At 39.4% G+C, this 20,919-nt stretch overlaps 1 protein-coding gene across 7 annotated transcripts in view; it reads right to left on the bottom strand.

The window, feature by feature from the left end:
- LOC114085466 (protein FAM13A) overlaps positions 1-20,919 on the bottom strand; it is a 107,630-nt gene that overhangs the window by 54,716 nt on the left and 31,995 nt on the right. For 4 of the 7 annotated variants that reach the window (XM_071614547.1, XM_027926596.2, XM_071614544.1 and 1 more), the window contains 3 exons: positions 12,044-12,085; positions 8,887-9,066; positions 514-700 (listed from right to left, as the gene is read on the bottom strand). In XM_071614547.1, coding sequence (XP_071470648.1) covers positions 514-700; positions 8,887-9,066; positions 12,044-12,085 — 409 coding nt within the window. The remainder of the gene's footprint in view (positions 1-513; positions 701-8,886; positions 9,067-12,043; positions 12,086-20,919) is intronic. The other 3 variants (XM_071614543.1, XM_071614546.1, XM_071614545.1) reach the window with 2 other exon arrangements.

Below are 20,919 nucleotides of genomic sequence, written 5' to 3'. Positions count from 1 at the left end.
TATCATTAATTTGGAAAAACATATATAGATTTAAAACTAAACTTCCAAACATGAAGAGATTTCTGAACACAAAGATAGTTGATTCTGCTTTCCTATGTATTTTTCTTTCACTTTGTTTTAAGTTCATTCATTAATTTTTTTTTTGCATATTCACACAGACAAGAATAAACAGAATGGGGAAAATAGGAAAATGCTTTCTGAACAATTGTATTAAAAATAAAATGTAAAAATGCTCATAAAATGAGATGAAAATATAACATGGAAATCAGAGTGTGTGTTGTCTCTTATTACTTTGGCAGAATAACATATTGCTTACTCTAAATTTTTATATTTATTAAAGGGAAATACAAATGTATGTACTCAGTAGGTCTAAATCCTCTCTCAGAACTTATATTCTATGATTCTATAAAACTCAAGACTGAAATTACTTCTAATTTTTTATAAAGCAAGGAAAAGAGCTGTGATATTTCTTAACAGGCTACAAGTAAAAATTATGTAAAAATATTCACTTACCACAAGGCTGTCTTGATTTTCATGGAGCTCAGAAAGTTTTGAACTGGATTTTTGCCGTTTAGGTTTGCTTCTTTCTCCAATATAATCAGAGGTGTTCTCATGTAATTTTTCTACTTCCTGAGTATTCAAGATACACTCATCGAGGCTGTTGAAGCCAGAAGGAATATTTTCTTTGTTGATAAGTCCCCTTGAATTGAAGAAAAGCAGCTTAATTTTATTTTAAAGAGTAAAGGAAGTATTTTGTAATACTGCCACTGAATCATATATACCAGATGTCTGAAGAATACCCAGAAACTTCAGTTTGCATCTTTGATCAAAATCTCACTAGAGATCACTCCTAAGGCTTCCTGGTTCCCCAATCACATTGAAATAAATTATTCCTACAGGCATTCCTAGTGGCAAGGGCTGTTTCTGCCACAACTTTTGTATTTTACTAAAAGTAATTTGTATTCAAATAGGCAGAACAATGCAAGTTTTTAATAAAATTTCCCATTATTCATGGTAGGTGTTAATATATATAATTTTTAATATTATAAATTAATACAATGTATGGGGGAAAATCAAAAGGAAATACAATGTCTTCCCTAGAGTGGGAATATTTTATTTTTATTTTAGAACGGGAATATTGATGTTCTCAAATAATAGACATTCTAGTAGAGTAAAAACACATTAATATTTAAATCTCACTGAATTAGATAATCTTGGTAGAAGTCATATTTTAATAACTGCTGGGCTCGGTGGTGCACGCCTGTAATCCCAGTGGCTCAGGAGGCTGAGATGGGAGTATCACAAGTTGAAAGCCAGCCTTAGCAAAAGTGAGGCACTAAGCAACTCAGTGAGACCCTGTCTCTAAATAAAATACAAAACAGGGCTGGGGATGTGGCTCAGTGGCCTAGTGCCCCTGTGTTCAATCCCCAGTACCAAAAAATAAAATAAAATAAAAATAAAAACTATGGCATACAAAGCATTTTAACTGAAATATAGATTTGTTACTTCCCTAAGACATATGCTTGTTAGAATAGAAATGCTATAATTATAGAATTTAATATTCTCAAAATGTTTTAAAGTACTTTAAACATTCAGATGTTTTTACAAAATTAAATTTCTTAGAAAACCTTTTTTTTATTTTTGTAAATAAAAATGGAACAAATTAAACCATCAGCATAGCACCATGGCTTGGTAAGGAAGAAATGAATGAGATTTTATTCTCCCTCATAGTAAGACTGGGTTAATGTATCTAAAATTGTATCTTGAAATAAATTAATTAAAAAGTAAAAATAGATACCATATTTTACTGTCTTTTCAATCACATCTCAAAATGAAAGATAATATTAAATATTTATTCTGTAATCTAAATTCACATCCTTGGGCTATAATGGAGTCAAAATTATGAATTAAATACTATCATAATATTTTCAAAGTTATATTATCTTGGGTAATTTTTAGCCCTAATATTTAATTTAGTCTTATTTTTTTACAAGTCATCTCTCCTCTTCCTCCTCCTCCTCCTCCTCTTCCTTCTTTTTCTTCTTATTTGATAGTAGGTAGATTGAAACCAGGGGTGCTTTATTACCAAGCAAAATCCCCAGTTCCTTTTATTTTTTATTTATACTGGGGATTGAACCCAGGGTTACGCAACCACTGAGCCACATCCTCAGCCCTTTTATTTTTTATTTCAAGGCAGGGTCTTACTAAGTTACTAGGGCCTCACTAAGTTGCTGAGGTTGGCTTTGAACTTGAGATCCTCCTGCCTCAGCTTCCCAAGTTGTTGGAATTTCAGGCATGTGCCACCATGCCCAGCTCCTTTTTAATGGGGTCTGAAGTTTCTGAGGGTCTCAAAAAGATGATGATACTGGCCGCAAATTATATTATAGTCCTGCCTCAGCCTCCATAGTTTCTGGGATTATAGGTATGTACCACTGCAGCTGGTTTCTTTTCTACAACTCTTAATGTGGAAGTTATACATATTTTGCATAATTATGTAAAAGATTTATACACATCTATGAGAATTACCTAAGCACAAACTAATCAAAGACAGGAAGCAAAGCTTGCAGGAACTAACATGCAAGCACGCACACCTAAAGCTCACACCCCTCCTCTGCACAATGAGAGAGCACCTTTGGTATGAGTTTGGTCTTAAATTCAGAATCACTTGTTTACTACTTAAGTTCTGTCTTCTGATCACTCTTCATGTTTTTCCTAACTTCTGGGGTATGTGTCCAGTTATAATTTTTACATAGTGGTCCTTTCACACTTGAAGGTTGTTACAATGGACTGCATTGTGTCCCCTCTCAATTCCTTTGTTGAGCTGACACCTATAATCCCAGTGACTTGGAAGGCTATGGCAAGAGGAACACAAATTTGAGGGCATCCTTAGTATTTAATGAGAACTCATTTCAAAATTTTAAAAAGGTTGGGTTAGGGCTGGGGAGACAGCTCAGTGGTAATGCACCCCTGGGTTCAATTTCCAGTACTACCAACAGAACAAAAGAATTTTATGTTGAAGTCCTAATACTCAATGTGACTATGTTGGGAGACAAGGTTTCTCAGAAAGTAATTATCGTCAAATGATGGGGGACCCTAAGCTAATATGAATGCTGTCTTCACATGCACAAGAAAAGACACCAGGAAAGCAGGTGCACAGGGAAGATGGCTATCTGCAAGCCAAGGAGAGAGCTCTTGCCAGAAACCAACCCTTCTGGTACCTTGATCTTGGTGTCCCAGGCTCCTGAACTGTGGGAAGTCAATGTCCATTGTATAAGCCATTCAATCTGTGCATTTTGTTACAGCAGCCCAAGTGGAGTAATATGAAAGCAAAAAATTATTTTAAAAAATCAAATGAGAGTTTATTTTATAATCTTTTGGGACAGTGTCTGCAATAAATCCTTTCAAAATAAACACATGAAAATCTGATAGTGCAGTTGTGCTTATTGTGGAAATCCTGTTCTCCCCAAAGCAAAGTCTTTGTGTTCATGTGCATCAATGTGTGTCAGCCATTGTGCCCATGTGGAGCATGCATACACCATTTCTTAGATTTGATGTGAACTTAGATCTTTGGGCTTCTCATTTTCATCACCTAGGTTTCACTTCCATTTTTTTTTTCAGGGTTTCCTCCTCACTCCTACAGATATATGTAATATTATAATACTACTAAACTATTTATTATCCTGCCCAATATAGCATTCTTTCTTTTTTTACTTCATAGAATTTTAGATATACTTATACATTTAATTTATTTATAGCATTTGGCTTGGTTTTCTATTTCAATGTGTTTTGGAAGATTTAAACCATCTTCATTCAATTGATGCTTTGCTTTTTTGAAAAAAAATTATTACGAATTTCTTCAAATATGCAAAGTAGAGGGATTATCACAAAAAACTTCCATTTACCCATCAACAAGATACTATAACATTTGTATTTACCTTGTAATGGCAGAATTTTTTAAATATATATTTTTTAGTTGTAGTTGGACACAATATCTTTATTTTATTTATTTTTATGTGGTGCTGAGGATCAAACCCAGTGCCTCACACATGCTAGACGAGCATTCTAACTCTGAGCCCCAGCCTCAGCCTTCAGAATTTTTAAATAAATAAATTAACTCAACCTTTATATATACAACAAATATGTTCCTTACAGTTTTATGTTTTTAGTGTAGCAAATAATATGAGTCTGGTTATATTTCCTTATGAATTTAGACAAAGAGCAAATCATTTGCACCAAAATAATTTTCATTATATTTTCTTTTGAAATATAATCATCATTGGCTTCAAGGATACTTTTTAACTGGCTGCAGTTCTAAGTTGTGAGAGGTAAACTGAATTTCTATTTTTTGAAATGGCTTTCAATCATTCCATAAGGCTAATAGTTTTGAATAGAAAATTACAAACTCTAGCTTAATCTTTCCTTATTTTTAAAAACAAAGCCTGATGAAAAGCTTAGATAAATGAATCCATTATGTATAAACATATACTATGAATAACTCATTTACCATAAGCTATTTTTGACATTACAATTTGTATATTAATGACTCTCCTGGGGTTACTCAAGGGGACCTTCATGGTGGCATTTCAAAGTCATGAAACGAGGAATCTGAGACCAAAGTGTAAATGCTGGATGAATCAGCCAAGTGGAAAGGTATTAAAAGCAAAAAGATGAATGAAAGGAAAGAATGGAGCTAAAGGGAACAAGATTCAGAACAAGAGCCTTGGGCCAAGGAAAGTGAGAGAAAGGATGAAAGAGAGGGGGCAAGAGGAAAGGACTATGGGTCTGGGTCAAAGCTGGGTCAGGGGCTGGCATGGTGGCACATGCCAGTAGTCCCAGAGATTTGTGAGGGTGAGGTGGAAGATGCAAGTTTAAGTGTAGCCTCAGCAACTTAGCAAGACATTGCATCAAATAAACAAACAAACAAATAAACAAATAAATAAATAAGGGCTCTGGGGAAAAGTATTTGAGCTAAATCCCTAGTCCCTCTCACCCCCAATACACAAAGCTGGGTTGGGCAAAATTGTAGCTCTGAGTCTTACAAATGAGCTTTGCTCCTTGAGGACCTGGGGAGCTGAAAGAAGGCATTGGAAGTGGGCTTGATGGTTAACTATTCACATTTGATATGACCTAGTGGGTTAGCTGGGATGGTTGGGCATTTCACGGTGACAAGGGTGATACAAATAAGGAGCACTGGAAAGGGACTTCTGCATGCCTAGTCCAAGGAAAATAGACTATGGTGGGACTGTTTGTAAGTTAGCTTGGTTATAGACAGTACCCCAATAGTATATAGATATCTGTCCCCCAAGATTTTCTTATTCAGTGTTCAGTTGTGACTTAACCAGGACCAGGAGCCAAAATGATCAGTGGAGGAAAACCCAGAGAACAATTGAGGGTGGGGTTGGAGTTCTGTGGGAGTGGTCTGCAGATGATCAGCCTCTACCACTCTCCATCTCCTTTGGTTCCTCCAAGTTGCTAATTAAATACAATCCAGATAACTTCAGCAAAAAATGTCAGCCCATGGACTTGGGAAATTATATTTAAATTCAGACATATTTAAATGTCTCATATTTCTTGGCCCTGTCTGGCCCCTGCCCGTTTTTGACCTTATCCCCACTGTTCACCATCTGCTGCCACCAACCACCCACATCACCCTGTTCTTGCTATCAGCACACTACCACTTCCCACCCCTACTTGCTTTCCTTCTGTCCAAAGAGGGTGGAAAGCAAGATGTCATATACATGGAGGATATTTTAAAAATGCAAAGTGTTGCTACATACTATTCAGCAAAAAACAAGGCAGAGGGTAAGAACAGTGGTAAATGAATAATTCATACTTGCTGTATAATAAAACATAGGCAGAACACTAATTATATGCCTAACACTTTCTATAAAACTCAGTCAGTAGCCAATTTTAAATGCTATAGTTTTTCTATTTTCTAAGTGGAAGGTTACAAACACCCCTCGTATCCACCAGCTCTAAGACAAATGTTTTCTTTAAAAAAAGTACAGTATAAGTAACTGGTAAAGTTAATGGGTTTTTATCATTAATAATGCTTTATTTCTGAGATTACATTTGTTAATATAGATCTTAGCATCTCAATGCTATACTGCATGGAATTTATTTATCTTTTTGGTTTTCTTTAAGCCAATAGAAGTTTTTTTGTTTTGTTTTTGCCTAACAAATATTTTGATGAAGACTATGATTCAGGTGAAAAAAAAAATGAGGGGAACTTAGGTTTTGTTTAGTTTTTGACTTTAGTAAGGAGTTCAAAACAGTAACTGTGATAAAAATAATCTTAGAACTTTCAGGGGGAATCTGAATATAAGTCTATTATCTGTGTAAAATTATTTTTCTCATTAATTTAAATTGTGAATATTAAATAATTTGAATGGTAGTTGTTCATCTGTATTTTACATTGAATCTTTTTTTTAAATTTTTTTCTCTTTATTTTTTAATTGAGCAGATTTACTAACGTGCTTATTAACAGAATTTTATGCATCCCACAAAAACAAACATGCAGAAATAGTGTTCCTCCCATTTGAGTGCTTATAGTAACCAAAATAGATTTTCAAATCATTTTTTCTTGCTAGAGTCTGTAAACAAGTCAAGATGGCGCCTGGCATTTTGCAGAGGGAGTGGTTTGTGAAGTAACACCAGAGAGCCATTAAGTGTGGAGATTCCTGATTGGTTGACTGATGTATATAGTTTATGTTAATTAGATAAGCCATGTGGAATGTATAAATACCTCTGTTGTCCTACAATAAACGGCTCCTACTCCTGCTGTATGAATCTACACAAGTTGTTCGTCACCCCCCCCCCCCCGCCCCCGTTATTTTGTTGCAGCCGGACTGCGGCATTTTCTTATAGTAATTACCCTAAAAAATCATCAATGTAAGTGCTGTGAAAAAGTAAAATTTGAGGGGGAAAAAACCTTTTTGCTTATTTACTATTAAAAGAAAGATTGATTCAAGTTATTAAAAAACTGAAGGAAATAGTTCCTTAATTTTGCTCAGTCATGGAAGTAACCATGAATTTAGCATCTCAGTGATTATCTGCCCAAGTTTTTGGAAGGTGGGGTGGGTGAGAATCACCCTCTGTTGGTCAGGAGTGGACCAGCCTGGGAGATTATGCTGCGAATCTAGGTTGCCCTTTGTGTAAGCAGCAGAAGTGATTTGTCTTAAGGGTATGAAAGAAGAACAGGACTTAGATAAAGCTTGGTAGAAGTGAAAGAAGGTTTCCTTGTTCCTGGTCAATATAGTCCATTTTATGTGCCAAAAGTGCTCACCAATAGTTCACTCTTGGACATTCAAGAGTGCTCATAGCCAGGCATGGTGGTGCATGCTGTACTCTCAGCAGCTAGGGAGGCTGAAGCAGAAGGATGATGAGTTCAAAGCCAGTCTTTGCAACTTAGTGGGGCTCTAAGCAACTAGTGAGAACCTGTCTCAAAATAAAATATAAAAAGGGCTGGGGATGTGGCTCAGTGGTTAAGTACCTTGGGGTTCAATCCCTGGTATCAAAACAAGAAGAAGAAAACCAGAGTGCTCATGCTAGGATCTCAAAGAACCCATGAGAAGTCTTCTTGGGATAGCATACTTTTTTTTTTTTTTTAAACCAGAAATTGATCCTTGGGATGCTCAACCACTGAGACATATCCTTATGCTTTTTATATTTTATTTAGAGACAGGGTCTCACTGAGTTGCTTAGCACCTTGCTGTTGCTGAGGCTGGCTTTGTACTCACAATCCTCCTGCCTCAGCCTCCTGAGCCGTTGGGATTATAGGCATACTTAATCACTTTTTTTGTATAGTGAAGGCTTTGGAAATTGTGATCCTCATCCATCTTTTTAAAATGAGGTGATACTCAACTAAGAAAATAAAATATATGGGACATTTTCTTACGGTATATCCTAGTGCCCTAAGCCTTTGTTGTATTACTATTCTAAGAGTTCATCAGAATATTGACCCTTAAGACCCTGAAGATTTTGGTTGAAGTGGTAGAAGATGAAACAGAAAGAGGACAAGAGTGGTATTTCTTAGTAGACAAAAATGGAGCTTTTTTGTGGCCATTTCTATCAGTCCTTCATAGGAAACGCTGGGAGATTTGACTTGAAATGATCTGTTCGTTTGTCATCCTGGGGGTCCTTTCTGTTCAGTCATCTTGACTCCTCCCTTTCTGCTTTTGGAGTCGACCCAGGTCCAGAAGTTCAATGGGCGACCTTGTGGGCATCCTCCATCTTTTGGGGGGCAGGTCCCAGGTTACCCCGGCCACTGCCTGTGTGCTTTACCTCTGCTCTATATCAATCCTTTAATGGAGATTAAAACTCCTTGTAATACCCCTCTGAAATGCGTACTGTGAGAATGCCTTAAAGTTAGTCATTAAAATTAGAAAGAAGTTCAGCTTTTTGTCTTTTGATTTGACTTAAGCTCAATCTTTCTTACACTAAAGCATAACCAAGGTCAAACTATTTCAGTGAGATTCTTGTATTAATCAGGTCAATATCCTGGTTCATCTTCTGGTTAATAAACTAGTCTAACAATCAACTTAATGTTGACTAACGAGGAAATAAAAATGCCTCTGGACAGGCATATGTCCAGTTTCTCAGGATCTCTCTAAATAAGACATTCCAGAGGAAGATATGAAAACGAATTAAATCAGAGGTGGTTTCCCACAATGCACAGAACATCTAGAAGAAACAGGTATTTATTCAGTGCCTATGAATTTCTAAATGTGAACTAAGTTTAGAATGGTCAAAATGAAAACTTTGAAAGTGTTAACCTAAATACTGAAAAGGGAGAGGAGTGACTGGAATATAGCAACTCATTCAGCTGTGTGTCTTTAAAAGAAGAAGAGAAAACTCAAGCAAAAAGAAGCATCAGCGTCAGCTTACTTATCTCTACAGCAATGAACTTCATCCTGCTCCTTGGATTGGCGTCGTCGCTGCCTGGCGGAGCTGGAAGAAGATGCTGAAGAGGTTCCAGATTCTGAGTCCTCTGAACTTTGACCTCCAGAGCTGTTAACATCAAAAAGATGCTGTTCCACAGCTGACCGAATGGTTCTCTCTAAGAGTCTGATTAAAAATATATATATAATTACAATCAAGCAATCAAGTTTATCATTGATTTCTTTTAAAAACACATGCCTGTACTTTTGGAAACATCTTTTTCCAATGGAAGATCTTTCATACTTCATGAATGAAGACAGAGTATGCATGACACTTGAATCAAACAATACTTGTAGCATGTACTTAAAAGAAAATCGAACAATTTCCAGCACTTTAATAACTGTGCTTCTCATTTTTAGGGTCTTGGATTATGATAATGCTCATGTCCAGCAACAATTATGAGTTATTCAGGAAATAAGTATCACTTAATATAAGGCAGAATGAGGAAAGATTTTTTTCCCTTGTAGAATAATTCTTTTGGATTTTATACCAGTTCTGCAGATGACGATAATATGATTTATAAGGCAAACTGGCACAAATAATGTTAGGATACCTTTTATATATGTTATATACTTAGAATCCTTTTAAGATAAAATTATACAGGGAACAACGATATTTGGAAAGAAAACAAACAAACCCAGCTCATAAGAACAATTACAGCTCATAAGACATAATCTTTCCTAACCTCTAATTGGATAAATTATGCTGTATAAAATTGAAGCTGCATTCATACAAACACACTCCACAATATATTATTCAAGTTGGAAGGGTAGATTTACTTGTTTGACCTGGGAAAAACAGGTAAATACAAAAGGCTGAAAAGAAGGCACGAGTAGATATGAATGGTTATCATTTTTAAAGCTATAGAATCTTTCAATGTGTCTAAACATTCTTTTATAACCATGCTATTTAATTTTGAATAAGATGCCATGGAAAATTCTCAGCTTCTACTCCTTTGAAGCATGTTTTTCTTCACTTACAAAAGAATCACACAGATGTTTTTTAAGTGCTTAAACTTAGAAGAAACATTCTCTAAAATAAAATAGTATTTTGAGAATTTAAGATTTTCCAAATGTAGTTTTATAAAGGACTCATTTGTTTCATTCAACTTTTATTATGACTATTTTAAGACAGTGAGTAAGTAGAGTCTAAATTAATTTGGGCATTAGAACTATTTTACTTTATCTGTGTCCCAAATGACAGATTACCTAATGTGTTATGAAGGGATGTGAGTAAATTAATATGTACACACAGACCAATTTATAGTTTTCTAAACTGTATTAGACATATAAGTAGGAAAGGATTTTAGGAAACAAAAAGAGCAAGAACATGTCAATCTTGGTATAGTTTTGGGATTTCTTTAAAATTGATAGACCTGAGGGAAGTCAATCCTGCCCTTTGCTTGCTTCTTCACCCGAGAAGGAGGAGCATAAATCCAAATCCATCCTGTTAGGCCCCGATTCATTCTAATTAATGCTTCTTCTAATTCTTCTCTCCTTCCCTATTATATCACATCCTTCCCACCTACCACACCTGATCCTTGCCAAGGAGGGACACTTCAAGAAGGCCTGCACGTGTCCCAGCAAGAAAAGAAGAGAATCTGGGTCCAGTGGCCATGCCTGTAATCCCTGTGCTTGGGAGGCTGAGGCAGGAGGATTTTGACTTCAAAGTCAGCTTCAGGAACTTAACTAAGTAACTCAGTGAGACTCTGTTTCTAAATAAAATATAAAAAAGGGCTGGGGATATAGCTCAATGATTAAGTACCCCTTGATTTAATTTCCAGTTAGAGGAGGAGGAGGAGGAGGAGGAGGGGAGGGGGAGATGTGAGGGGAAAGGTCTTTGAGCCAGAAGCCATTCATTCAGTCATTTGACAAACACTGCATTGGGTCCTAATAAATGCCACACACTATTCTTGGTGTTAGGGAGTTTGCAATGAACACAACAGGCAAGGTCTTATGTTGATGGAGCTTAAATTCTCATAAGGCAAGAGAGATAACAAATATAGCAATGTAATGTCAAATAGTGGAAAATTCTCTAAAACAAAGGTTGGAGAGTGAGGACAAGTAACCAGGGATTCCCAGATGAAATGACATTTGCACAAAAAGTGAATGATAAGAAAGTGCTGGCCAGAGAGAGAAACAGCCAGTGCAGAGACTCTTGGCAGATATAAGCTGGCCTACTCCAGCAACAGGTTGGGCGGCTGAAGCATACACAACAACGTGGTCAGAGGGACCCCAGAGCCAAAACCTGGAGTTAGGATTTGATCAAAGTGAAGTGGAGGCCCTTGGAGGAAACAGACATCCTCGGATATCAGGAATGGAGCACCACCTCTGTCCTGTGGAGAAAGACTTGCTGCCATCACTAATTTGCTTCATTTTTTTTTTCATCCCTGTAAAAAAGGACTATAAAATTCTTGCAGTCAGAGCCCAAGGTTTACCTGACAATACACATCTAACTCTGCGCTTGGCATATCCCATACTCTCAGTAAATGGAGACACAATAAAATGAACATAGGAAGTAAATACATGGTTAATATTTCAACCTTTAACTACATTCTCTTAGGTGCCCCCAGAGCACCTAGGCTCCTTTGCAAATATGAATTGACCCTGACATTATTTTTCACAAAGTAAATAAAAAGTTGGTGGTTTGAAATGGTGGCATTCTCTAGTCGCACACAGGACCTTACGCAGGAAGCACCGTAGTCCTCTCCTCTGCATTCAGGTGGCTTAAGAATCATCATATATGAATATACCACAGTGAATTCCACCTTTATGTACATCTATAAAGCACCAATTAAAAACAAATAAATAGAAGGAAGACCAGTAGAGGAAGGGGTTCAGGGGGAGGGAGGAAGGAAAGGAAAAGGAAAGTTCTGGGAATTAAATGGAGGAAACTATATTCCATGCATGTGTGATTATGTCAAAATGAGCTCTACTGTATCACTATAATGCACCAATAAAAAATAAGCGGTACAAAAACCACTGGTTGTCTATCATTTTCATAGTTCAATACTGTACAAGTTTGAATTGCTTTTTTTCTGTTTAATAAATGGGAATGGGTAATTAAAAAAAAAAAACACAAAAACTCAACCCAAATAACTTACTCTCCAGTTGTTGAAACACTGCTGACTTGGGACACATGAGCACTGTGGAGAAGAAGCAAAGAGAGAAGTCAGGTTAGATGAGGGGTCACAGACGGTAAGCCAAGTATCTGAAGGGGATCCCAGGCTGGAAGAATCAGCCAGGTTCTGAGTGACCCTTGCACTATGTTTAACCCTCCCTTGCCAGGTGCTCATTTTCTTGCATTTCTAGTAGAGAGGGCCCCAGTTGTCTTTTCCTCAACAGTGGCCTCTCGCCTTTTTAGACATGTCCACAGCAACAATTTCATAACAGATCTTGGAAAATGATCTTTTCACTCTCCCCTTAGTTCCAAAGTCCTGTTTTAGGGGCTTTTCATTTTCCTAAAATGTTAATGAAATTGTTACCAACTGCCTTCCTGAGACCTATCCCACAGATTTCCTGCTCTCCTAGGCCAAATCCATCTCCTCCTGGTCCCCAGGCCGGCAGATAGAAGCATCCATCATCTCAAACTCTGTAAGGTTCATCTTAACAGATGATTTACAATCTTTTTTGTTGAGCATTTATAAACTTTCTCTACATTCTCATTTTTCCAAAGATTGAATACTTTCAAAAGAGTTAAAAAGTGGTCAACATAAAGCAGAGAGTAATAGAAGTATTCAATATGACTGACAGCTTCAGAACTTTCTCCCTCACGCAGGCCACATGCACATACCCACAGTGAGGGCTGAGGCCTGTGGCCATTTTAAAGGTATTCATACCATGAATTTCTTCCATTCTGCCCTCTAGTGCTTCCAAATCAAGAACTGTGCTTTTTAAAAAGAGGTTAAATAAGAAGGTAGAAAACAAAACAAAAAACGCACAAAATGTTAGTTATGTTAAATGTCAATTTTACCTAGCAGTTCTCTCCCTTTTTCTTCCTTCCATCAATGCCATTAATGGTCAATATTGATAATTTTCTTTCAGCTACTCCTAATACCCTAATTTACACTGTATAATTTTCAACATATGAACATGTTGCTTTCGAATCATCTGTTAGTTTTTTCCTCCCATGTAAGTGTATAGCCTGTCTCTTTTAATTCAGAATCAAAGTGCCTCAAGGAATTATGATATTTTTCCTTTTCTTTCATCATACTCCCTAGCATGGCCACCACCTCACAGCAGGTACAGGACTCATTATCCCAGAGGTGATCAGCAAACACACATTGGCCACACAGAATTTTCTTTTGTTAAAACTGCAGCTCTTTGTTATGGTCGCCGATAGGAAAACCATGAAAACAAGCTACTGTGCAAAAGAACACTGATGTGAAGAATCATAAAGTAAACATGTAAAAAAATAAATAAAATGCCCTAAAACTTACTGAATACTTACTATGCTTCAGATTCTGTGCTAAGTTCTTTTTACATAGATTTCCTCAGGGTTTACAACAGCCCTATGAGGTAGATGTTATTGCTTTCTTTGTTATCAAAGAATTTCAAGAGATTGAGTAAGTTGGCCATAGAGCCAAGAAATAGATGAGCTACAATTTGAACCAAGTAAGTTTTAGCTCAGCTCTTTAGCTCTTAATCACTATGCTACACTACACTGTCTTTTAATCCATTACTCACTAGAGAAAAAACTCACTGGAGTCATCTTTGTCTATGAAGACATGGAGATAGTATTTTATTTTGCTTTTAATCACAATAATTTCTCCTCTGCTTCATGATGGCTGTTATTCAGAATGGTTCCCAGGCTACATAACCAACAGTAAATCCTTTGCTGCTCTCTGTCCTCAGCTGGAACAGGCAGTCCCTGCTTTTGATGTTTTGTGGTTCACCCTCTGTAAATCCAACCCTGTATAATTAACTCTTATACGCCACTTCTCACTACAGTTACACAATCTTGGTTTTGGGAGCAGGGACCAATATTAATAATGACTCAGGGGGAAACCTAGAAGAGGAGAGGAATGTAGATTTGCTAGATGCTAAAAAACATTCCAAAGACAAGTTGTTAGCCAGTTAGCCCCCCAAGCCATCCCAGAATGAAGAGATGTACTTCTCCTCCCTTTCACACATTTAAAAAAATCTTTTTCTTTTTTTATTGATTAAAAAAAAAAAAAAACACGACCGCAGAATGCATTACAATTCTTATTACACATATAAACCACAATTTTCATATCTCTGTTTGTATATAAAGTATGTTGACACCCAATTCGTCACATATTTTTTTAAAGATTTTTTTTTGTAGTTGTAGATGGACAGAATGGCTTTATTTTATTTGTTTATTTTTACGTGGTGCTGAGGATCGAACCCAGTGCCTCACGCATGCTAGGCAAGTGCTCTGCCACTGAGCTACAGCCCCAGCCACCTTTTCACACATTTTTGACTTGTGCTTCTTTCCACATGAATATGTGTGTGTGTGTGTATACTGTATGTGTCTCTATATATGTAATACACGTGCATATATGTGCCTATGTATAGTATAAACACACATACATATATTTTGCCTTTATATACATATATATCTATATGTCAGAGGGATATAAAAATATATAAAAATGTTTATATGTGTGTACATGTATACATGCATACACACACACACACACACACACACACACACATTTGAGTTGCTGGGGATCAAACTCAGGGCCTCACATATGCTGGCCAAGTACTCTGTCTACCAATAAGCCACATCCCCAGCCAGGTTCTGCATTTTTAATAAATTCGCCAGTGATCCTGCTGTTGTGGGTTTTGTAGAAGACACCTTGAATAGCAAGACTTATATTCTTGCAAGTAAAATTCTTTAAAAGCATGATATGAAAAATTCATGCTAGCAGTAGTGAATAAAGTCAACACATTAAAATTTCCTTTACAGCTTAAAAGAAAAGTGATCTGAGCAATCTATATCAGTCATAAGAAGCCTTTCTCAAAATACAAAAGTAAATAAATAAATCAATAATAAAACCAAATAATTAAATCATATTCATTTTTTAGCATATTTATTTTAGGTCAGATGTATAACCAATTTATATTTTTATGTTTTTAAATAGTACTTAAAATATAAATTGATGTTTTTAATAGTATTTTGGTATTTCCAGTTTATGTATTCCATTTTTTTTTTTTTTTTTTTAGAAATTAAGAGAAGAGAACACTTTCCATTGGGAATCAGAAAAAGTTTTGGTCTTGGCTCCGCAGTTAATTGGCTGAAATCATAGTCAGGTTGTTGGTTAGCCTGGCTGCTTTGGGTTGGTTTCTTCATACAGAAAATGAAAGGCCTGGCTAGGGAATCTCTGTGGTTTTTGTTTAGCTCTAAAAGTTTATAACACTATCTCAAATTCAAGTTTATTGTCCTAAAGTTTAGATCATTACAAAAGACTAAACTGCATATTTAGTTTTATGACTATATTAGTCAAATTTATGGCTTAGGAGATGCCAAAATGACTTTGGTCAGGTATCCAACCACCTCTGTAATTCCTGTGGGATGTGTTTTATAACAATTCACCAACAACAAGATTTCTAAGAAAATTTAATGACAGAAATAAGGATAAAGATTTCTTCCATAGCTATAGTTTGCCTCATGAAGAAAACTCCAAGACACAAACAAAAAAAGCAAAAGCATTTAAATTATAAGCTAAAGTGAAGGTTTCCTTCCTCCATGTGTAGCTTGTTTTTTTATCCTCTGTGCGCAATAAGAATACATTTTTCAGAACCTTTGACTGACTTGCTAAGAAAATTTCTTTCTTACTCATTGTAAACATGGATATGGAAGGGCTCATTTCCTAATGTTGATAAAGCAAGTATCAAAAATTGAAAGTAAGAGGAGCAGCCGCCTGCTGAGAGGCTGAGCCGCCCCCTCCCCCTGCGCCGGCATAGTAGAGGGAACTGGGACCAAAGACAGAGCAGGCCCAGCAGCCTGCTGAGGGGCAGAGCCGCCCCCCACCCCCCTCGCCTGCCAGGTAGGGGAAGGGTGACCACCGACAGAAAAGGCCCAGTGGCCCAGGGCGGGACAGAGCTTCCAATCACTCCTGCAAGGTAGGCGGGCCTGCGACCCACCGGCAGAAGAGGAGCAGTCGCCTGCTGAGAGGCTGAGCCGCCCCCTCCCCCTGTGCCGGCATAGTAGAGGGAACTGGGACCAAAGACAGAGCAGGCCCAGCGGCCTGCTGAGGGGCAGAGCCGCCCCCCACCCCCCTCGCCTGCCAGGTAGGGGAAGGGTGACCACTGACAGAAAAGGCCCAGTGGCCCGCGTCGGGACAGAGCTTCCAATCACTCCTGCAAGGTAGGCGGGCCTGCGACCCACTGGCAGAAGAGGAGCAGCCGCCTGCTGAGAGGCTGAGCCGCCCCCTCCCCCTGCGCCAGCATAGTAGAGGGAACTGGGACCAAAGACAGAGCAGGCCCAGCGGCCTGCTGAGGGGCAGAGCTGCCCCCCACCCCCCTCGCCTGCCAGGTAGGGGAAGGGTGACCACCGACAGAAAAGGCCCAGTGGCCCAGGGCGGGACAGAGCTTCCAATCACTCCTGCAAGGTAGGCGGGCCTGCGACCCACCGGCAGAAGAGGAGCAGTCGCCTGCTGAGAGGCTGAGCCGCCCCCTCCCCCTGCGCCGGCATAGTAGAGGGAACTGGGACCGAAGACAGAGCAGGCCCAGCGGCCTGCTGAGGGGCAGAGCCGCCCCCCACCCCCCTCGCCTGCCAGGTAGGGGAAGGGTGACCACCGACAGAAAAGGCCCAGTGGCCCAGGGCGGGACAGAGCTTCCAATCACTCCTGCAAGGTAGGCGGGCCTGCGACCCACCGGCAGAAGAGGAGCAGTCGCCTGCTGAGAGGCTGAGCCGCCCCCTCCCCCTGCGCCGGCATAGTAGAGGGAACTGGGACCGAAGACAGAGCAGGCCCAGCGGCCTGCTGAGGGGCAGAGCCGCCCCCCACCCCCCTCGCCTGCCAGGTAGGGGAAGGGTGACCACCGACAGAAAAGGCCCAGTGGCCCAGGGCGGGACAGAGCTTCCAATCACTCCTGCAAGGTAGGCGGGCCTGCGACCCACCGGCAGAAGAGGAGCAGTCGCCTGCTGAGAGGCTGAGCCGCCCCCTCCCCCTGCGCCGGCATAGTAGAGGGAACTGGGACCGAAGACAGAGCAGGCCCAGCGGCCTGCTGAGGGGCAGAGCCGCCCCCCACCCCCCTCGCCTGCCAGGTAGGGGAAGGGTGACCACCGACAGAAAAGGCCCAGTGGCCCAGGGCGGGACAGAGCTTCCAATCACTCCTCCAAGGTAGGCGGGCCTGCGACCCACTGGCAGAAGAGGAGCAGCCGCCTGCTGAGAGGCTGAGCCGCCCCCTCCCCCTGCGCCGGCATAGTAGAGGGAACTGGGACCAAACACAGAGCAGGCCCAGCGGCCTGCTGAGGGGCAGAGCCGCCCCCCACCCCCCTCGCCTGCCAGGTAGGGGAAGGGTGACCACCGACAGAAAAGGCCCAGTGGCCCGCGGCGGGACAGAGCTTCCAATCACTCCTGCAAGGTAGGCGGGCCTGCGACCCACCGGCAGAAGAGGAGCAGCGGCCTGCTGGGAGGCAGAGCCGCCCCCTCCCCCCCGCGCCTGCAAGGTAGTCGGAACTGAGACCACCATCAGAACAGGTCAGACCTGCAACCGAGAGACAGAACAGGCCCAGTGGCCTGAGGAAGGGTAGAGCCGCCCCCCCCCCACACGCCTGCAAAGTAGGCGGACCTGCGACCCACTGGCAGTACAGCCCCAGAGGCCTGCAGAGGGGCAGTGCCGCTGCCTGCGCCTGCAAAGTAGGCAGAACTGCGACCACCGACAGAACAAGCCTAGCGGCCTGCAGAGGGACAGAGCCACCGCCCGCGCCTGCAAGGACGGCGGACCTGCTACCGACTGGCAGAGCAGGCCCAGCGGCCTGCCGGCGTGGTAGGCACATTGCCCCAATTGGCGGAGGGGCAGAGCCGCCGCCCGTGCCTGCGAGGGAGACTTTGCAACTATACAAGACCAATATAAATATATAGGGGGAAAATTCAATAACACAACAGTTTCACCAAGAAGAAAGGAACGCGAACAGTATGAAGAGACAAGGAAAGAAAGGACCACAAGCATTGCAGGTCAACTCAACTTTAGAAGAGGTAATAGCTGCAGCTGATGGAATGTCAGATAAAGAATTCAGGATATACATGCTTCAGATGATCTGGAGTCTCAAGGAAGACATCAGACAGCAAAATCAGACAATGAAAGATCACTTCAACAATGAATTACATAAACAAATCCAAGAAGCAAAAGATCAACTATACAGGGAAATAGAGGTTATAAAAAACAAACAAACAGAAATCCTAGAAATGCAGGAAGCAATAAGCCAACTTAAAAACTCAATTGAGAATACTACCAGCAGAGTAGAACACTTAGAAGACAGAACATCAGACAATGAAGATAAAGTATTTCAACTTGAAAAGAACATAGACAGCTCAGCAAGACTGTTAAGAAACCATGAGCAGAACATCCAAGAAATATGGGATAACATCAAGAGACCAAATTTAAGAGTCATTGGGATACAGGAAGGAACAGAGTTTCAAACCAAAGGAATGAGCAATCTATTCAATGAAATAATTCGAGAAAACTTCCCAGACTTGAAGAATGAGACAGAACCCCAAATCCTAGAAGCCTACAGGACGCCGAATGTGCAAAATCATAAGAGACCCACACCTAGACACATTATAATGAAGATGCCCAACATACAGAACAAGGAGAGAATTTTAAAAGCTACAAGAGAAAGGAAGCAGATCACATTTAGGGGTAAGCCAATCAGGATAACAGCTGATCTTTCAACACAGACTCTGAAAGCTAGAAGATCCTGGAATAACATATTTCAAACACTGAAAGAAAATGGGTTCCAACCAAGAATTGTGTTTCCAGCGAAATTAAGCTTCAGGATGGAAGATGAAATTAAAACCTTCCACGATAAACAAAAGTTAAAAGAATTTGCAGCTAGAAAACCATCTCTTCAAAACATCCTTGGCAAAACATTACAGGAAGAGGAAATGGAAAATAACAATGAAAACCAACAGTGGGAGGTAGGACACTAAAGGGGGGAAAATAATCAAAGTGGAAAACAAACCATGTTTAGTAACATAAATAAACAAATATGGCTGGAAGAACAACCCATATCTCAATAATAACCCTAAATGTTAATGGCTTAAACTCACCAATTAAGAGACACAGGCTAGTAGAATGGATCACAAAACAAGACCCAACAATATGCTGCCTACAGGAGACGCATTTGATAGGAAAAGACATACATAGGCTGAAGGTGAAAGGTTGGGAAAAATCATATCACTCATATGGACTTCGGAAACAAGCAGGAGTATCCATACTCATATCAAATAAAATAGATTTTAAGCCAAAGTTAATCAAAAGGGATAAAGAGGGACACTACATACTGCTCAAGGGAACCATACACCAACAAGACATAACAATCATAAATATATATGCCCCAAACAATGGTGCAGCTATGTTCATCAAACAAACTCTTCTCAAGTTCAAGAGTCTAATAGACCACCATACAATAATCATGGGAGACTTCAACACACCTCTCTCACCACTGGACAGATCTTCCAAACAAAAGTTGAATAAGGAAACTATAGAACTCAATAACACAATTAATAACCTAGATTTAATTGACATATATAGAATATACCACCCAACATCAAACAGTTACACTTTTTTCTCAGCAGCACATGGATCCTTCTCAAAAATAGATCATATATTATGTCACAGGGAAACTCTTAGACAATACAAAGGAGTAGAGATAATACCATGCATCCTATCTGATCATAATGGAATGGAACTGAAAATCAACGATAAAAGAAGGAAGGAAAAAGAATATATCACTTGGAGAATGAACAATAGGTTACTGAATGATCAATGGGTTATAGAAGACATCAAGGAGGAAACTAAAAAATTCTTAGAGATTAATGAAAACACAGACACAACATATCGGAATCTATGGGACACATTGAAAGCAGTTCTAAGAGGAAAATTCATTGCTTGGAGTTCATTCCTTAAAAAAAGAAAAAACCAACAAATAAATGATCTCATACTTCATCTCAAAATCCTAGAAAAAGAAGAGCAAAACAACAGCAAAAGAAGTAGAAGGCAAGAAATAATTAAAATCAGAGCTGAAATCAATGAAATCGAAACAAAAGAAACAATTGAAAAAATTGACAAAACTAAAAGTTGGTTCTTTGAAAAAATAAACAAAATCGACAGACCCTTAGCCATGCTAGCGAAGAGAAGAAGAGAGAGAACTCAAATCACTAACATACGGGATGAAAGAGGCAATATCACAACAGACACTTCAGAAATACAGAAGATAATCAAAAATTATTTTGAATCCTTATACTCCAATAAATTAGAAGATAGTGAAGGCATAGATAAATTTCTTAAGTCATATGATCTGCCCAGATTGAGTCAGGAGGATATAGACAACCTAAACAGACCAATATCAATTGAGGAAATAGAAGAAACCATCAAAAGACTACCAACTAAGAAAAGCCCAGGACCGGATGGGTATACAGCAGAGTTTTACAAAACCTTTAAAGAGGAACTAATACCAATACTTTTCAAGCTACTTCGGGAAATAGAAAAAGAGGGAGAACTTCCAAATTCATTCTACGAGGCCAACATCACCCTGATACCTAAACCAGACAAAGACACTTCAAAGAAAGAAAACTACAGACCAATATCTCTAATGAACCTAGATGCAAAAATCCTCAATAAAATTCTGGCCACTCGGATACAAAGGCACATCAAAAAAATTGTGCACCATGATCAAGTAGGATTCATTCCTGGGATGCAAGGCTGGTTCAATATAAGGAAATCAATAAATGTTATTCACCACATCAATAGACTTAAAAATAAGAACCATATGATCATCTCGATAGAT

This window comes from Marmota flaviventris, chromosome 7 (assembly GCF_047511675.1).
Source record: "Marmota flaviventris isolate mMarFla1 chromosome 7, mMarFla1.hap1, whole genome shotgun sequence".
NCBI lineage: Eukaryota > Metazoa > Chordata > Mammalia > Rodentia > Sciuridae > Marmota > Marmota flaviventris.
Note: the sequence above shows the minus strand (reverse complement) of the source record. Positions and strands in the feature narration are given on the sequence as shown.